Genomic DNA, 19,860 nt, shown 5'->3' with positions numbered 1-19,860 from the left:
TCTCTGAAAGTATCACTGACTCAATCCTAGAAGGTATTTTAATTTGACTGGCTTTTCAGAGGCCCAAATTCTCTATAAACTTCTTCCTCACAATCAGTAATTAAGACTGGTTCATTAATTTTGGACTCACATATACTTTGTCTAATATCCTTTTATTTCTCTGCACCCCTCTACGACTCCTCCCCCAAAAGCCCCAAATGAGACTATATTAATTTAACTGATTCACTGTAAAGTCACAGCTAGATCCCAAATCTGACAAATATTCCAATTCATGAGACACCTATAGCACGTTATCTATATTTGTACACTTTATTTAAAAACAAATAATACACTTAGAGCCACCAAAGATGGATATCTTAATTAGCTTATCCATACCCTGAATTTACAAAAGAAACTTCTTGCACCACAAAAATTAGCATTTGGATTAATTTACATTAATTGATGTAACTAAAATTTAAAATACCTGAAGATCAAACAATCTGGCCCAGGGCTCACCAGCTGGAGGATTGGGTGTGGAGAGAAAGGATTATTTAGGAATCTGAACTGATGACACCCTGCGGCCAGCTCTAGTGAACTGAACTTGAGAAAACATAAAATAACCAGCATATTTCACTATTAAAAAGAAGAGGTTCCTCCTAAAAACAGGTATTAGATCATAGAGTTCGGATGGGGGTAGGGGATACCTATTAATCTGGGCTAGAAAAAAAGTGTGTGGAGAAGGGGAGTTGTATTGTTTTCTCACAAGAGGCAAACTTCAGCCAAACAATGAAGAGATAGTAGGGAGGGAGATGTGTGGTAGACCAAAGACTTTCTGATTGCTGATAATAACAAATTTAGCAGCTCTCTACAAGTCAATTAAAATACCATTCTCTGAGACATTTTCAGAGAGGAGCTAACTAACACCCACCCAGGGTGAAAAAAAATCATTCTACATTAACAAGGCACTCACTGGTTCACAGCCTGTTAAAAACCCAGGCAGACATCAGAATCTAAATTAAAATGATTTTGAAAATTTGCATCAGAGGGATGACAAGCATGTGGTCCCAGTTAAATTAAATCTAAAGCTTGGATTAGCAAAGATCCAGAAAATTCTGACCCCCTAAGCACCACTTTAGGAATACTGCCGGAATCAATGAGTGGGATCTAGGGATCTGTTTGGCCTAACATTTACTTTCTATAGAATTAAAAACAAACAAACAAACAAAAAACTGATGTAAAGGAACTGTTAAATACTTTGTCAACCTGGCATCCCTTACACTGACATGAAGATCCAGTTGGATGATGGATATGGCCAATTACAAAGTTTGTACTGGCAAAAGTAAAAATGATTCAAATTATTGACGAATGACCTGTCCTTTGTTTTTAAACACAGATATGTTTTCTGGGCCTTTCTCTAAAATGAACTTTAGGGTTTGATACATTTCACAAAAATATACATATTTTTTGTCAGCTACTACTTTGTACAACCTGAATCCCAGTGTCCAACACTTAAAGTACTGCAATTATATAAATAACTAAACAAGTTAACAGTAATGGAGAGGCAACTTCTGAGTAAATAAAATGAATGATTATGTACTTAATCGTCTTGTAGTCACTTTCAAAGAATAAAGTAATCTGAATAAAATTATACTCAGAACTCTTTTTCATTTAAGTTCAATAATTATTTGGCTATTGGTTGAAAACATCACACAGACATACACCAACGAAAGATTCAGTATCTCCACTCACTAACAACATTGATGGTTAATTTTAAGCAATTCTTTCAAAGAAAAACAAAATTAATTCTAAGCCTTTCAATCTGATTTGTGACATCTTAATACAATATAACTTAAATGACAAAGCCTGAGAAAAGCACCAACATAGATTTTTAAAAATTGCATCCAACCGTCATTTCAGATGTCATAAAGATTTGCTTCAGTTAAAATGGCAGCAATGACAAAGAGGTAGATATGAGAGATGCCATTTAAATATTTTAAGACTCTTTTTAGGTGGAATTTTAACTAGTTCAGGTATTTAACCTAAAAATATTTACTAGTTGAATCTTTATCACGTAAGAACTTCATGACATGCAGTTTTGTAAGAGGGAAATACATGAAGTATTAAAAAGTGAGCCTTTAAAAAGTTACATTTACTTAGCCAACATTAATGAGATCCCATAATTTTGGTGAACCAATAATTTCTCCTTCTACCTGAACTGTACTATAATTAAAGCATAGCTATTTTTTTCTCTACTGAAATTTCTAGGAATTCACATTCAAAATTCTTGGAAAGTATATATGGTGCTCAAGAGCACAAAGCGCATGAAATGTCCCCTGAAGTCCTAGAAGTTGAGCAGATACATTAAAAAGACATTGATGGTCACAAATCAGGACCTTCACAGATTGGTAAACACACATACAAACACGCATGCATGCACACACACATTAACTCTCTCTCTCTCTGTGCCCCCCCTCCCACCCCCGCCCCCAACTCAATCTTCATCCTCACTGTAAGGCTGCATTTGTTTTTTTTTGTTTTTTTTTAAAGGCACCTCTCATTTTCTAGCTATTGCCTTCTTGATGATACTTGTTTTTGTTAAAAAGCCTGAATGTTCAATGGAAATAGTTCAGTACTGAGAATGAAATATTTTTCAATTCACATTTGAATAGCCAGGTTTTCTTACATTCAGATTTTAATACACTAGAATGACAGTCTTTAAAACAAGCATGCTAGCCTATAATGAATATTGTATATACAGTAATTTAAACATTTAGAACTATATATTATACTGCAAAAGCAAACAGCACAACACTCATCATACTCATCATTATCTGCTGTGTATACTACCTCCAAAAATGAAAATACAAAACAGTAAAATGCACCTATGGTTTTTTTATATATATATATATATATATAGTTTATATATTATATATATTTTTACAATATATATAATATATACTTATAAAATATACATACATTTTAGACATTTTCAAATAAATCTTCATTATCTCCAAAAGAAATTTATAGCAAGAATATTGAAGGAATGAAAGTCAGATTAAAAAAAAAATTTCTCACAAAGTTCATCATCAGTGATGCAGCTCAATTTCCCCCCTTTTAGTCATAACTAAAATGATTATAAAAGCTAAATACTTTGCATAACTAAGTATTTGTTTAATGGCAAAAGTTGTTAAACTTGTTCAATAGAAAAATACTGAAGGTCATTATATCACTTCTGTTAAATAATCTGTCTATGGTTTGAGTAGCAAATGAGCTCCATATGACAGTTGAGTTTTGAGAAGGGTGCTGCAAGCTCCCAGAGATGTATCCATAGCATATGAAAATAAGGCAGGGATCCAAACCTCCTGCTAACTTTCATACTATTCCAATACATTTCAAACAAGATATTTACAAATGAAGCTCTATGAAAGCATTTCAATGGCTGCTTAAACATTGAATTTGTTCATTCCGTGAATTTTCATTGAATGTTCAACAGGCTAGGGGAAAAGTCAGACACATGTATATGCTACTCTGGTTGGAAGACACTTTGGCTCATTTCTAGGCTGAGATCATGCGCTGCTGGTAGAGAAGACTCTCTCTGTAGTCTCCAATGCCACAGCACTGGCTTTCTAAGGAACTTTCAACAGTTCCATTTGCACTACAGTCAATGTATCTCATGGTTATTTTCCACTTACTGACAGAAAAATTTCAACCATGAAGCATAAAATGAACAGGGGAAGAATGTCTTGGTTTTTAGAATTTCAGTGACATTAGTAAAGCAGGTACTGAAGATCTTAGAAGGTAATTAAAACAATAACTGGTAGAACAATAGCTGTGTGGTCATCCATCATAAACACACCAAGTAATGGCAACTTCCTTCCTTCCTTCCTCGAAGGAATTTTCCAGTATCCTTCTACAAATGTTGGGTTAGAAACATTCTTTCTTCACTGTGAAGAACCAAAACAAATCTACTGAACACAATATGGAATTCTGTATCTGCATGGAAATATAAGTATTCACCTGATAGCCCATGTGTAGGTCAATTCATTTAAGTACACAATGGAGTCTCTTGAGCTTGCCTGTTAACCAAAGCACAAAGATGCGATGAAAAGGTAGCTGTATTAAAATACTACAGCAAATCTGTATGAAAATCATGCAAATTTAGCACAGGTCTTTAGCTTTAAAGAAAATCTGCCTGTATAACGCAGAATTCCAGAGGCAAACAAGCAGAAATTTTACAAAAATACTGTCAATCATTAGCCACATCACCACCAGAATACTTTCTCAAGAAGGAGATGTACATATCATGAGAAGCATCATTGTTGTGACGATAGAAAATGTGGGGAATGGAATATGTAGAAATTGTTTTAACTGGTTAAAATATTTATAGATTTAATATTTCTAAAATCTAAGAGTCTATTTATATTTTTGGTGGCAAGCTGGACATTAACAATTTATTTCTAATTTCTAGATTGGTCTCTGTCATTTGGGACAAAGAAGAAAGAGTATGAAGAGAGACATAACGGCTACAGAAATAAGGTATGACAGAGGACTAGGTCTAGACAGCGGGGTCCTCAGAATCCCAAAAGCTGACCACATGTAGGTGGGTCACAGGTAAGTTGGGCTGGGGAAGCCTGGCCTTTTAAGGTGTGGATTTCCCTAGAAACAATACAGATAAACTACCCATTAAAACACATATATCTCAATTAAACAACGGGGGAGGAATAGGGAGAAAGACAGAACTTTTTAGCCAATATTTGGCATTAAACTCTTTCATTCAGATTTCCAGGAGATTCTTCTTAGAGAGATTAATAGAGGACCTCTAGGGTAAAAAACATTCGTTTTTATTAGTACTTCTGCAAAAGCAGCTGTGTGAAGTTAACCATACTCTTTGGACTCTTAATAATTATGAACTATTCTTGGTAGATGTCAGATAACTTGAATATGACAAAGAAGAAAGAGCACAGATCATCTGAAGCATGATTAGGTGGGTGCTGATAAATGACTATTAGCAAATAACTTCTATCTTTTCAGTCACTGAAAAGTAAGATTTCATTGGTATGAAATAATCACTCTGGTACTATAAATGTCACATGAATAAAGTGAATTTTAAATAGAAATTATTAAAGAAATATGCCCTGTTTACCCTTAAAAATAAACAGAATTTCAAACCTGAATAAGTTAAATCTGTTAGTAAAAGCAGAGTCAATCAACTATTCTTCACAATGGTGAATGCTTGATAGCTAAACTTCAGAACGATACCAAATCTATTTTCAAAACTGTAATACAATATAGAAATCTGCTTGCAAACTATTTGTTTAGCATTTCTGAATAATAATATATTTAACATATTATTGCATTTTTCTCCCCCTAACAGGTAAAACACTTTGCCAGGTGCTTTATGTGAACAGTTGAAAGGAGAGCCAAATTAAAAACTCAGCTTAACACTGTGTGGTCATTATACACAAAGGGGTTAATAAGGCAGATATGATAAAGATTACTATTTTGACTATTTAATGTGTTTAATAAGATTTCGCAGGGGAGAACTTGGTCTAACTTTCCCGTTTTCTTCTATTCAGTCCCAGCTATCAAGCTTTTTAATTATCCACTGTAGCATGCCCTACTTACTCAACAGGGACAAGCTAAACTTGTATTCGCTCAGGCCTGCCTAGCGAATTAGAACAACCTCAGAAATAAAGATGCCTATTGGGGGAAATTTGAAACAGACCTCAGGCTCACAGATTCAGCTGAGCTTGCAGCAACCTGAACAAACCTTAGTTTTAGAAAACAGTATATGAATTGCAAAACTATACTTCAACAAATGTTCTCTGTGCTCCTTCAGCAGAACAAAAGGGCAGGACGAGTTGATTCTTGCCCTCGTCTTCTGTATCTCTTTTGTGCAGTTGATTACTTATAAACAGCTAGAAGGTGAAGATGATACATTGCGTCATACAAAGACTTTAGCCAGTGCGTCAGCTCCAGCACTGGCTATATAGCATTTGGATGGGTGGAAAGCTACATCATGAATCGATTCTTCAAACTTTTTTCGATGAGCTGTGAATTCTTGGATACACGTCTTACTTTCTAGATTCCATAAACGTATTGAACAGTCATGACCTATACCCAAAAAAAATTGAAAGGAAAAATTACATTAACATGAAAATGGTAAGGACAAATAAATAATCCACAGTTGAGGTACTTACTGCCAGACATCAAGTAAAGGCCATTAGGATCAACTGCTAAACTTGTAACAGCTTCTAGGTGGGCTACCATCGAGTGGATCAGTTTGCCTTTGGAAAAAGAGATGGATACTCCTTATTAATGCCTTTCCTCATCGTCTATATATGCCAGTTACCATGTCATGCTGGTTTCTCCAGTCATCCCTCTCTGTGTGCTTACTGTATGAACAGCTTTTTCCATCAACTAAAACAACATGTCTCCCCTCTTGCCTCTAGTCATGGCAATGACACGGAAAACCAAAAAAGCTCAAATTTTAGATTACACTTTTGTCTTTTAATCCACAATATGGAAGTCAGTAATTTCTACACACACCCCTTAAGCCACATTTGTTAATTAGAACGTAGACATTATTAATCACCTACTTTGCATTCTTTAGCTACTGGCAACTTATGAGTTGTGGAAACACAGAATTCAAATTCACAGAGAGAAAACAACGAGGCAAGGAAAATGGGACAGAAAGAAAACATGGCCATAATTTTGGTGGATACAACATATAGAAAAAAATTTTAAACATTAAATATTCATCACCAGCAGCTAAACAAAGTCAGCAAAAGTCAACATGTTAAAGGCAGATACTTAGATAAATATGGCAGCTAATATACGGTGCTTTCCTCCCAGCACAACGCTTCCTAAATTTCCTTTATACTGGTGAAATGTAGTAAAATAAAACTTGGGTAAGTCTCCATGCACAATTCAAATCAATGAGGACAAACTAGTCAGTTTTATAACACAGAAAATATTAGTCCATGGAAAAACGAATACAATGACCTGGAGGTTTTCCATCTGCAACACTAAAAAAGGCTATTTGATAACGGAATAATTGAATATTGAATAATGCTATTCAATAATTGAACAACAATGACCATATGCCTCTATTTCCAATGTTTCTACTTTTCCCCAATATATACTACTACAACAGATCACAGCAACAGATCATTTTTATTGGTATTTGAGTGAATTTTTCCTGGTGTCCCTAGTGATAACCTTGGCTCTAAAGCCTACATATAGCATCTGCTCACTATTAAATAAACCAAAATGATTCTGTACTAGTCTTAGCAGATTTGGATGGAATGAAGAGAAACTGAGCCGGGAGAGTATCTGTGTTTCAGTGCCTATTCCCTGACTACGAAACCACCAACAGACACCAAAATTAGCCTACTTGTGGTAGGGATTTTTTTTCTTTAATAAAAATCAATTCTTAGTAAGTTCTTACCTGTATTGTTATCATAGAATTTGATGTGCCTGTCTTCATGAGCAGTGATGCTGATCGGAAGAGTAGGATGACTGATGACTCTATTTATTTGGCAGGAAGAGTTGGCTGCTAAAAAGAAAAAATTAAAAAGCAACACAATTTAGTCAAAGATATTTTTCACATAAAGAAGAACTAAATTATCTGCCTAAGAGACTGAAAAAGTAGGCTGGCCGTGGTGGCTGAGGCCCATAATCCCAGCAAGGTGGGAGGCCAAGGCAGGTGGATCACGAGGTCAGGAGATCGAGACCATCCTGGCCAACATGGCGAAACCCTGTCTCTACCAAAAACACAAAAATTAGCCGAGTGTGGTGGCGCATGCCTGTAGTCCCAGCTACTCAGGAGGCTGAGGCAGGAGAATCATTTGAACCTGGGAGGCAGAGGTTGCAGTGAGCCAAGATTGTGCCACTGTATTCCACAGCCTAGGTGTCAGACCGAGACTCTGTCTCAAAAAAAGAAAAGAAAAAAGAAAAAAAAGAAAAAGAAAAAGAAAAAGTAAATAATGTGACTTTTATTATTTGTTTTTAGTTTATTTATGCTGTGATTGTTTTCAAAATTTCAATGTTAGGAAAGAGAATTGCCTGAGCTATACTATACTGATAAATCTGGAAATATTTATAAATTATAATTTCCTGCTATATGTGGGTGCCACCTAAGGCTTAGTCTAGAACCACTAACACTGTTCATTCTACAATGTTCTGTAAGATTTTGCCACTTTAATATAAGTAAGTTCTATCATCACTTACAGGGAGGTAATTCTCAAATTTAAATCTCAGCTCTTTTTGCATACAATGTTTTGTATCACATCGTTATCATCTAAAGATAAATATGACAAAGAGAGCTTCTTAATCCTTAAATCCCTTTTTCACTCTTCCTCATCATAATAGAAATGGTCATCATTTGATAGAACCAGGTTTGGAATCCTAAAAGTCAGCATCCTAACTGTATTTTTTGTTAGTAAGTTCCAAAGAAACTTCAATTATATACACAATGCAATAGGAAAGCACATATCAAGCCCATATTACAGTGAACACATCAAGGTTCAGAAAAAGTTGTGACTCCTCCACAATCAGGTGACAATATCAGTACCTATTCTAACTTCTAACTCTCTCCCAACCCGATGGTTCATGCAGATCACACAACTGCCAAAATTGGTTCCTAAATGATCACACATTCTTTCTGAAAGGCTTTTATTAAAAAGAAATCAGTAATTTAAAACCTCAGTGATTTCTGTTAGGCTTTTTTTAAGAGAAAAGAAACACTGACAAAAAGAAAACACTAATTGAAGGTATGTCAAAGTTTTAAAAATTAAATTATGGTCCAGGGAGAGAAAGGGACATCCTTGTAAAGTATATTACTGGGACAACTGTCAAAATTTGAATATAAATAGTAACTCAGATAATAGTATTGTGTCAATGTTAAGTTTCCTGATTTTGATCATTGTAATACACTACATCAGAGAATGTCCTTGTTCTTAGGAATTACACGCTAAAGGATCTAGGGGATAGGAGCATGATGTCTCTCATACGGTTCAGAAGTTAAAATTATACACATATATAGAGTGAAAAAGTAAATGTGACAAAATGTTAAAAACTGCTAAATATGTGTGAAGGGTAGCCAGGAGTTCTTATACTGTTTTTGTACCTTTTCTGCAAGTTTAAAATTATTTCAAAATAAAGTATTTAAAAAAATTTTTGAACCCTAGAATAGGTATTACAAGTTTATATTCACATAATAGAAAATACAGCTAAAAACAGTCTAATCTTACAGAATTTTCATGTGGCTCCTAGAAATATGACATCTTAAAAACTGAAGATAGTTTCTTCCCAAAGATAGTGGCAGGTAATTACCCAGCCTGTTATTTAAATATAAAACGTGGCTGGGCATGGTAGCTCACGCCTGTAATCGCAGCACTTTAGGAAGTCGAGGCAGGCGGATCACTTGAGGTCAGGAGTTCGAGACCAGCCTGGCCAACATGGTGAAACTGTCTCTACAAAAAATACAAAAATGAACCAGACATGGTGGCACATGCCTGTGGTCCCAGCTACTTGGGGGGCTGAAGCAGGAGAATCGCTAGAGCCCAGGAGGTGGAGGTTGCAGTGAACTGAGATTGCACCATTGCACTCCAGCCTGGGTAACAGAGCGAGACTCTGTCTCAAAAAAAAAAAATATATATATATATATAAAAAACAAAAACTCGACCATGTGGAATAAGTTCTTAGTTACACCTGATTTAGATCCTAAACAAAGAGATGCTTATTCACAAAATTCAGACTATACATTATTTCCTCCACAGATAATACTCCATTGAGCAATACCTGTTGTAAAGTCCAGCAAGAGAAAAACAGTAACAACAAAAAAAGAAATACTTTAAGTGAAGTATCCCATATATTCTGAGAGAGATGTTTTAGAGAATAGTCTCAATTGCTTTGAGAGCTAGAAAATAAATATGATTGAAATCAAATCATGGAAACAGGCAAAAGAAAGTTCTTATTTGGTAATACTTTTAAGGAAGCTTCTCCACTTGATGACAAATCAGAGAAGTAGGCAGAATGCAAAGAACACTACTCATACCCAGCTTGTGACATATCTGCTTCAACTACCTTTGACTTTATCACAGTCAAATCGCCACTGACATCAACGAGAAGAAGGGTAATTTATTCCTATTCTAACAAACATCCTTCATCACTTTAAACTCTATATAAAATTCACTTTCACTTTGAAGCTTGTTTGGTCTTTTCATTTTTTTTTTAAAAAAAATGCTAAATTCCAAAACAGAACAACACAATCAAATATAAATAGCAAGGGGTAGTTCACAGTAAAATATAGTAAGAGACTAATTTAAGTTTGCTTTATGCAACTTTAAAAGTAAAAAACATAATTTAGAAAATGTCAGGACATATTACAACTCAAAATAATGATCATTTATTCCAGTAATGTTGCCTTTGTTAAAAATATTCTTGAAAGTTTTTTCAAAATATTTCCAGTGTCAGGTAAAAAGTCCTATTAATTTAGGGTCACATCTCTTGGGGGAAAATATGGACTCACTTGCCTAGTTCTCTTTATCCATCTTATCTACTAGACTTGACATCTTATTAACCTGCAGTCATTAAAAAGCACTATTTCCACTCAGGATGTTCACGAATTGGCCATATAATCTCTGAAGGTAATTACAAGAATGTTCTCATCCTTTCTAATTTCATATTAGTTTTTACTTTTACTACTGTAGCTTTGGATCATATATTTAAATGTGATTTTAAATTTATTGAGCGTCTAAAACCTGTAATTTCTTGGTGATATTCTCCTTTTCCAAATCTATCATCTCAGTTTTTATTTTCCTGTCTCTCTTGTTTACATCCAAGCAGCTCAAAGTTCTATTCATGCTTACTTCCCCACACAAGTCTCCGCATATCAGAAGAAAACAATGAACAACAGGTTAGGAAGGTAAAACGATGAAAAACACAATGGAATAAAGAAACTTTTTGAGAGACAGAGAGTGAGAATAACACAACAATGTATGTATACATATGCATGGACATGTTCACACATGGACGTACACACACCCAACATGTAATCACTTTTAAAGCTAGTTCTCAGATTAAAACAACAGTATCTGTATGTGGTATTCTTCATCAACTACAACCTAAACTGTGATTGTCTGGATTATGGCTAAAGACAGCAAGCAATGGTAAAGAAAGCCAAAAAGCAAAAAAGAGTCTGTAATATCTTCTTCATAACCTGAAAAAGCATTTATTTCCTGACTTCCTGCATCCAATAAGATGCTTCAGGTTTGGAATTCTGAGTGCCACAACATGATCTGTATTGAGCTGTACCAAATCACACTATTAATATAAAATTAAGTTGATTTAAAATATGAAATTATGAGAAATAAAAAATATTTTATTTCCTATTCAGAATAAATAAGGTTTTCTTCAAATAGAATTGAAAATTAATCATTTAGTATAAAATAAAACTTGACCCATTTTTGGAATAGCTCAAATGCTATTTCAAACAGTATAGTTATAAATGTACATAAACTTAACCCAAATTCTTAAAAGGTAAATAATTACATCCTTCTAAGTAACTGTGTTCTGAGATTTAAGAGACAGAAAGCTTTATAATGACAAATACTTTTCACAGCTGACTCTAGTAGTTATAATTTTGATTATGTTAAAATAATAAACACAGACTATTTAAAATTGGTATGCATACTTGTATCTACATTGGATTCTAAAGTGAGAATGCGTTGTTGTGTTTCCATGTTAAAGATGCTTGTATATCCCTTGCTGAATGATGCTACCATATGGCTCGGGTCACTGCTTACTAGATCCACAGAGGCAGGGATTCCCAATTCTGAAAGAGAACATATTGAAATAGAATGAATTAAACCATCTACTTGACAATGCACTTAAAATATAGCAAAACAAATAATGACATGGTTTCCTTAAGAAGCAAACAAGGCTTACCGTAAGAATGAGAATTAGCTCATAACTAATCATTGGAGATTATTTCTTCGTAACTTTTAGCCCTAGTCTATTTATTTCCCTTACCTGCTTAGCAGATCTTCTCCCTGTTACTCAGCTGATATATTCATGGAATGCAAGCCTTTATTCAGAAAGCAAATGGAAAACATGTATGAATTACAAATTTTGCTGCTTCCACTCAACCTCGAGCTTAGAGTGACATAGTGGGAATTCTTCATTTTAAAAAACCCATCTCTTATTAGGAATGTTAGCTCATCAAAAACAGAGAAATTAAAAAGTAAATTTTAAAATTATTATTTATTGTTAGAGTCATGCAAATACCATATGAAGACAACTCATCAAAGCCTGGAGAGAAGTTATAATAGCTCAAGAATAAAGAAGGTATTTTTATTTACCATCTAGAATACATGAAAACTTAGAGCTTATTTATAAACATAAAAAATAGAAGGAAACATATAAAGTGAATATAATAATCTGATTTTTTTCATTTGGCTCAAAATCTAACTACAGCAAGCTAACAGTTCAAAAATGTGTATATTGCAGAAGAAGATATACAAATAACCAAAAAGCAAACAAAAGAAATGCTCATCGTAATTAGCCATCAAAGAAATGCAAATACATTACGATGAAATACTACTACACATCCACCAGAATGGCTAAAGTTAAAGAGACTGACAACACCAAATTTTTGTAAGGATGCAGAGCAACTGGAATGTTCATACATGGCTGTCAAAGGTGTAAAATGGTACAACAACCACAAAATTTTTTTAAAACTTTTTAGTGATTTCACATAAAGTAAAATAAACATCCAACTGAAAGTCCAGCAATTCTACTTCTAAGTCTCTACACACCTATAATGAAAATATACGAATGTTCACAGCAGCTTTACTCAAAATAGCAAAAAACTAGAGACAACCCAAATATCTATCAAGATGTAAATGAATAGACAAATTATGGCTTAATGAAATACTATCAAATAAAAATGAAAGAAGTAATTGATACAACACAAATGAATTTAAAAAACATTATAATGAAGAGTAAAAGCAAGATACAAAGAACACATACTGTATTATTCCATTTACATGAAGTTTGAGTAGATAAAACTAATCTATGATGGAAGAAATCACAACAGTGGGTACCTCCAGTTGGGAATAAGGAGAGGAGGGGATTGACTTGGAAAGACATGAAGGAACTTTGGGGAGATAAAGGAAATATTCTGTCTGTCATATGGTTTGGATCTGTGTCCCCACTCAAGTCTCATGTCAAACTGTAATCCCTAAGGTTAGAGATAGGGCCTGGTAGGAGGTGACTGGATCATGGGGTGGATTTTCCCCTTTGGTGATATTCTCGTGATAGAGTTCTCACAAGATTTGGTTGTTTAAAAGTATGTTCCACCCCCTTCTTCCTCCTGCTCTGGCCATGTAAGACATGCCTCCTGTCCCTTTGCCTTCTGCCACAATTGTAAATTGTTTGAGGCCCCCCTAGAAGCCAAACAAAGGCTGCTATGCTTCCTGTACAGAACCGTCAGGCAATTAAACATTTTAAAAGCAAACAAACAAACAAATTACTTAGTCTCAGGTATTTCTTTGTAGTGGTACGAGAATGGGCAAATATAGTCTTTTTTTTTTTTAAAAGAAAATGTAGAGACAGGGCCTCACTATGTTGCCCAGCTGATCTCAAAATCTTGGCCTCCAGTGATCTTCCTGCCTCAGCCTCCCAAAGTGCTAGGATTACAGGTGTGAGCCACCACACCCGTACTCTATGTCTTGATTGATGTATGAGTTACATGGGTGTACTTATCTATCAGACTCACTGAAATGTATCCTTAATACCTGTTTTTCACTATACATAAATTATATCTTAATTTTTTAAAATCTAAAATCTGTGTTCTTTCACCAAAAACCATTCCTTTAAAAATTACAGGCCAGGTGCAGTGGCTCACGCCTGTAATCCCAGCACTTTGGGAGGCTAAGGCAGGTGAATCACTTGAGGTCAGGAGTTCGAGACCAGCCTGGCCTGTAACATAGTGAAACCCTGTCTCTACTAAAAAAAAAAAAAAAAAAAAAAAAATTAGCTGAGTGTGGTGATGTGTGCTGGAGGCTGAGGCAGGAGAATTGCTTGAACCTGAGAGACGGAGGTTGTAGTGAGCTGAGATCGCGCCACTGCACTCCAGCCTGGACGACAGAGTGACACTCCATCTCAACAAAACAAAACAACAACAACAAAATTATACATAGGTTGGAAATTCAAACAAACACACTTTCGTTGCTTCAAAAACTTTCAAATTAAATATAAAGCGTTCAGAGAATCATTTATCTGCTTGCTTGTTTTCAGAATAAACTGTTTTATAGGGGATTCAGCAAAATGATTTTTTAAAGTATGTACCTTGAGTATCATTAAATACACTTAGTGCTGGAGCAACCTCAGTTGTATTCCATACACGCAGAGTGCCATCTGCTGAACAGGACAACAAACGCTGATGTGCTGCACTATAAGCCAGACCCCAGACTGCATCCGTGTGGCCTAGCAGAGGGCCTCGTAAAACAGAAGGATCTATACAAAACAGTAAAAATGCAAATTCAGAAAGAAAAAAAAAATCACAAAGGTACTCAGATTTCAGAGAAAGTAAAATATATAAACAACGGCACCTGGTAACAGTATAAAATATGACTCTTGGTTTCTATAATTCTTCTGACAGGCTACAGTAAATCAAAACAGGCTTGGAAATATACAAATGTAAAGTTTAAAATTTTTAAATTAAAATTTAAAAGCACGTATCTTTCCCCTTAAAAAAAGTGAGTATTTCCTCCCCCTTCCTTTTGTCCTTCCATTTGTCTAAATATTTTTAAAGCATGTTAATATAAAATCATTTGAATTTCATTCGTCTTTGGAGAAACCACAACTTATACTCCCTGAGGAAGTGAACAGAGAGGTCCTCTCCCTCTCTGAAATCCCTTAGCACTTTGGCTACACTTCCTTCTGTCCACTTATCTTACTATATGATGGATGGCAGTTATTCCTGAAAATATGACATTCATAATGGACAGGAAGTGACATCTACAGGAATCCCAAATTCTCAAACAGCAGTAACTGAGATGTGGTGATAGTGTATGCAGGGAAAGAGGGAGGGAAGTGGGGAGGTTAAGTAAGCACAGTCTCATGATAAAAGTCAAATTGGAAACTTTATTAATCTTCACAATGATTCTATGAAGTGGTACTTTCAAGAAGACTCACAAATGTTAAGTCTGGAAATGTCAATGGTATTATGTCTTATACCCTCTGTCACACATGCCATAAAATATTTATTGAAGACACACTGTGTGTCAGACACTATGCTCAATGATGGAGCCAAATATATGATTAAGACCCAATTCTATCCCAGTCCTCAACAGACAAGGTTGAAAGTACAATAATAGTGACAGACATCAGTTAGCACAGAGAGTAACTGGAATGAGTGAAAACTTGGAGAGTGAAACCTAGAATTTACAGATGTCAGCCAGCTGAAGATGAAGGGGACAGAATGCTTGACAAAGAGGTAGCACCCACGAAACCACATGAAAAAAGAAACAGCATGATATGCAAGGAAATACATAAGCAATTCAGGATTACTGGAGTGTGGACTTTGAAGCAGGAAGTAGATGGGATGAGGGCATCTAGTTTATGATGTGATTTCTACTACATATTAAGGAACTTGGAAATTATCCTGAAAGCAACAAGGAATCTGTCTCCAGGGGCAGCAGGATCAAGTATGTATTTAATAAGGTAAGCTTGGTAGTAGTACAGAAGACAGATTGGATAGAATCAAGACAAAGGCAAGGGATTGTTTCAGCAGACAAAAAGAGTGACAAAGACCTAAGGCCAGGGGAAGCAGTGAGAGGGCCAGAGCAGAAAAAGTAAATTCAAGAAACATTTAGGAAGTCTTTACCAAAAAACTAGGTAATTAGTAAGTGGGGACAGTGTGACAGAACAGGGAATCTAAAATAATTCTTAGGTTTCTAGTTTGGGTGATTCTCATAGTGCCACCAACTAAAAAAGAATATACAGGAGAAGAAACACAGAACATGCTAGGATTTACAGACCATTCAACAGTCATCCTGAAATTCCTGTAGTCAATCTGAAGCTCAAAGATTTAAGCACAGATGTAGATTCAGTCTCTCAAGGAATGTTTGTACACTGAAAAAAGTTAGGGTCTGGGTCTTGATAAATGTCAATATTTAAGGCAAGAAAAATAAAAGCAGTTTATGAAGGACAGAGAATAGAAATTGTCACAAAGTGTCAAAATGCCAATAGCATGGACAGATTTCAAAAAGGATGGAGTTGTTAACAATCTCAGATACAGCCAATACATCGAGTAAAATAAGGACTGTAAAATATTCTTGGATCAGGCAATTAGTTACTGACAATCTTGTTATATGTAAGTGTTAGAGCCAGAAGCCAGTATGCAGAAGGATGAAGCACAGAGAAAAAAACATGAAATTAGTAACTGGTAATTATGTTTTCTAGACAATACCATCAAAGAAACAGATCATGAGGGAATGAGAGGAACTAAACAGAAGCCAGAGAGGGAAACAGGGTCAAGGCTTCTCCTAGCTCAGAATGGAAGGTACCCGAATTTACTTATTTGCTGAGGGGATGCAAAGGAAGCAAAGAGAGTAAGGCTTAATTAAGATGCAAGAGAACAAAAGCAGAAGAGCAAAAGATTAGAATGCAGTCGCAAAGAGAGACAGATTCGAGTACAGTCCCAAAAGAAACTAAAATGAATAAAGTCAAAATGGGAAAGACTGGCCTAGGACAGAATGAGGGACAGTTGATTCTCTAGCAGAGAGGTAAAGGAAGTAAGGAAAGGCATAGAACAGATAACTTATAAGAGAATTGGGGGAGAGTGGGGCTACTTTTCACAAAATATTAATGCTTATTAAATAAATGCTGGGAAAAAATTTTGTTTATTGAATTTCTTATCCTTACTCTGGTTTGGTGGTAAAATTAATCTAAAATGATGATTGAATTAAAATGCTTTTATGACAAATGTGATACTTCAAACTACTCTAGAACTTAACAGAAAACCAAAATAGTCAATTCCTAAACAGTTTTTACAAATGAATTTATGGTAATATCTATTGATAGATTATAATATGTATTTATGATGTATGGTACTGTTCCCAAAACTAAAGGGCACTTCTTAACTTTTGAGGCCTTTTACCTATTTTGGTGTCATGGACTTTTTAAATTATTAGCTTCTACAGCCCTCCAATAATTGACTAAGGGGATGGCACCAATATTCATTTTCCTTAAAAGTTGTTTGACAAGAATAGTGATGAAATGTTACTACGGCTTAGTAATAATGTACCAAGAACTCTACAGATGCCTAAAATAAGAAAACAACTGTCAATCAAGCCTGTATTTCCAATAAATAAGACTCTGGAGAAGTGGGAACTGTATTTTCAAGAAGAATGTTTTTTTCTTTTCTTCTTTTAGCATTGTATATCAAGTTAATTCCTAAATACAGAAGTCCTTTTTAACAAAATAAAGACGTGGTTCTCTTTATCTATTTTCAAAAATCTCCTATCTCTTCCTTTTATATTCTATGAAAAAATGTGTTTAAAAAATCAATTTTATTCCTTCAGATCTTTGGGAAATCACCTACCATAAGAATCATAGGGGTCGATGTTGGGATTAGTGGTATTCCAGCCCTGGATCAGTCCATCAGTACCACCACTGTAACACTGCTCACCATTGCTACTCATTACCACACAAAGCACTGGACCTCTGGGAGATTAAAAAAAAATAAATCAATTGCTATTCTCAAAAACCAACCTGATAATATGACTTGTTAAAAGTAAGCATGTTTAATTACCCAAATGGCTATTTGTCTGCTTTTTATAAAAAATGAAAACTCAGGTACTAGCAAAGCACTGTTCATTTTTCTTCCTCTGGTTTAAGAGGTTGGTAAATTATGGTCTGCATGTCAAATCCAACCACTGGTCTGTTTCTGTACAGTCCTCAAGCTAAGAATGGTCTTTACATTTTTAAAGGATTATAAAACAAAACAAAACAAAAAACAACATGCAACAGAAATTATATGACTAGCAAATCCTAAAATATTTTAAAAAGCCTAACAGCCTAAGTCAGATATTTATTATGTGACTCTTTATATAAAAAATATGCCAATCTCTGTGCTAAATCAAGAGAAAAGGCACATTCCTTAAACAGAAACAGAAAAAAAAAAAAAAAGATATGCATCATCACACACACACACACACAAACAATTCTCAAAAAACTTTTTAACTTTTAGTTTCAAGCGTACATGTGCAGGTTGGTTCTAGAGATAAATTGCATGCCTTGGCGGTTTGCTGTACATATTATTCCATCACTCAGGAAAAAAGCGTAGTACCCAATGGGTAGTTTTTCAGTCCTCACCCTCTTCCTACCCTTCACAGTCAAGTTGGCCCTAGTGTCTATTGTTCCCTTCTTGTGTCCATGTATACTCAATGTTCAGTTCTCACTTGTAAGTGAGAACATGCAGTGTTTGGTTTTCTGTTCCTGCATTAGTTTGCTTAACCTTATGGCCTTCAGTTCCATGATTTTCCTGCAAAGGACATGATCTCATTTTTTATGGCTGCATAGTATTCCATGGTGTATATGTACCACATTTTCTTTATCCAGTTTACCACTGATGGGCATTTAAGGTGATTCCATGTCTTTGCTACTATGAATAGTGCTATGATGAACACACATGCATGCATGTGTCTTTATAGCAGAATGATTTATATTCCTTTGGGTATATACCTAATAATGCTGGGTTGACTGGTAGTTCTAACTTCTTTGAGAAATCACCAAACTGCTTTCCACAGTGGCTGAATTAATTTACATTCCTACTAGCAGCATTTAAGTGTTCCCTTTTCTCCACAGCCTTGCCAGCATGTTATCTTTTGACCTTTTAATAACGGCCATTCTGTCTGGTGTGACATGGCATCTCATCGTGTGTTGATCTGCATTTCTGTAATAAGTGATGTTGAGCACTTTTTCCTGTCGGCCACATGTATGTCTTCTTCTGGAAACTATCTGTTCACGTCCTCTGACCACTTTTTAATGGGGTTGTTTTTTGCTTGTTAATTTGTTTAGGTTCCTTATAGATTCAGGATATTGTTCCTTTGTCAGATTCATAGTTTGCAAATATTTTCTCTCATTCCGTGGGTTGTCTATTTACTCTGTTTCTAACGTGTGCAGAAGGTCGTCAGTTAAATTAGGTCCCATTTGTCTTTTTTTTTTTTTTGTCATTGTTGCAATTGCTTTTGGTGCCTTCATCATGAAATCTTTGCCAGGGCCTATGTCTAGAATGGTATTCCCTAGGTTTTCTTCAACATTTTTTATAGTTTTAGGTTTTACCTTTAAGTCTTTAATCCATCTTGAACTAATTTTTGTATATGGTATAAGGAAGGGGTCCAGTTTCAATCTTCTGCATATGGCTAGCCATCTGTCCCACCACCATTTATTGAATAGGGAGTCCTTTCCCCATTGCTTGTTTTTGTCAACTTTGTTGAAGATTAGATTTGTTGAAGTTGTAGGTGTGCAGCTTTATTTCTGGGCTCTCTATTCTGTTTCATTGGTCTATGTTTCCGTTTTTGTACCAGTACCATGCTGTTTTGGTTACTATAGCCCTGTAGTACAGTTTGAAATCAGTAATGTGATGCCTCCAGCTTTGTTCTTTTTGCTTAGAACTGCCTTGGCTATTTGAGTTTCCATATGAATTTTAAACGTTTTTTCTAATTCTGTGAGAATGTCATTGGTAGTTTGATAGGAATAGCATTGAATTTGTAAATTGCTTTGGGCAGTATGGCCATTTTAACAATATTGATTCTTCTTATGAGTATGGAATGTTTTTCCATTTCTTTGTGTCATCTCTGATTTCTT

The 19,860-nt window shown here is 35.1% G+C and overlaps 1 protein-coding gene across 2 annotated transcripts in view; it reads right to left on the bottom strand.

Annotated features, from left to right (window-relative positions):
* Positions 1 to 2,653: 2,653 nt before the first annotated feature.
* STRN (striatin, calmodulin binding protein) overlaps positions 2,654 to 19,860 on the bottom strand; it is a 96,971-nt gene continuing 79,764 nt past the window's right edge. For both annotated transcript variants that reach the window (XM_011967637.1, XM_011967638.1), the window contains 6 exons: positions 17,594 to 17,715; positions 14,335 to 14,502; positions 11,678 to 11,818; positions 7,430 to 7,537; positions 6,180 to 6,266; positions 2,654 to 6,093 (listed from right to left, as the gene is read on the bottom strand). In XM_011967637.1, the coding sequence (XP_011823027.1) occupies positions 5,924 to 6,093; positions 6,180 to 6,266; positions 7,430 to 7,537; positions 11,678 to 11,818; positions 14,335 to 14,502; positions 17,594 to 17,715 (796 nt within the window). In that variant the 3' untranslated portion in view covers positions 2,654 to 5,923. The remainder of the gene's footprint in view (positions 6,094 to 6,179; positions 6,267 to 7,429; positions 7,538 to 11,677; positions 11,819 to 14,334; positions 14,503 to 17,593; positions 17,716 to 19,860) is intronic.

This window comes from Mandrillus leucophaeus, unplaced genomic scaffold, assembly GCF_000951045.1.
Source record: "Mandrillus leucophaeus isolate KB7577 unplaced genomic scaffold, Mleu.le_1.0 Scaffold805, whole genome shotgun sequence".
NCBI lineage: Eukaryota > Metazoa > Chordata > Mammalia > Primates > Cercopithecidae > Mandrillus > Mandrillus leucophaeus.
The sequence above is the reverse complement of the archived record's forward strand: the minus strand, read 5'-3'. Positions and strand labels throughout refer to the sequence as shown.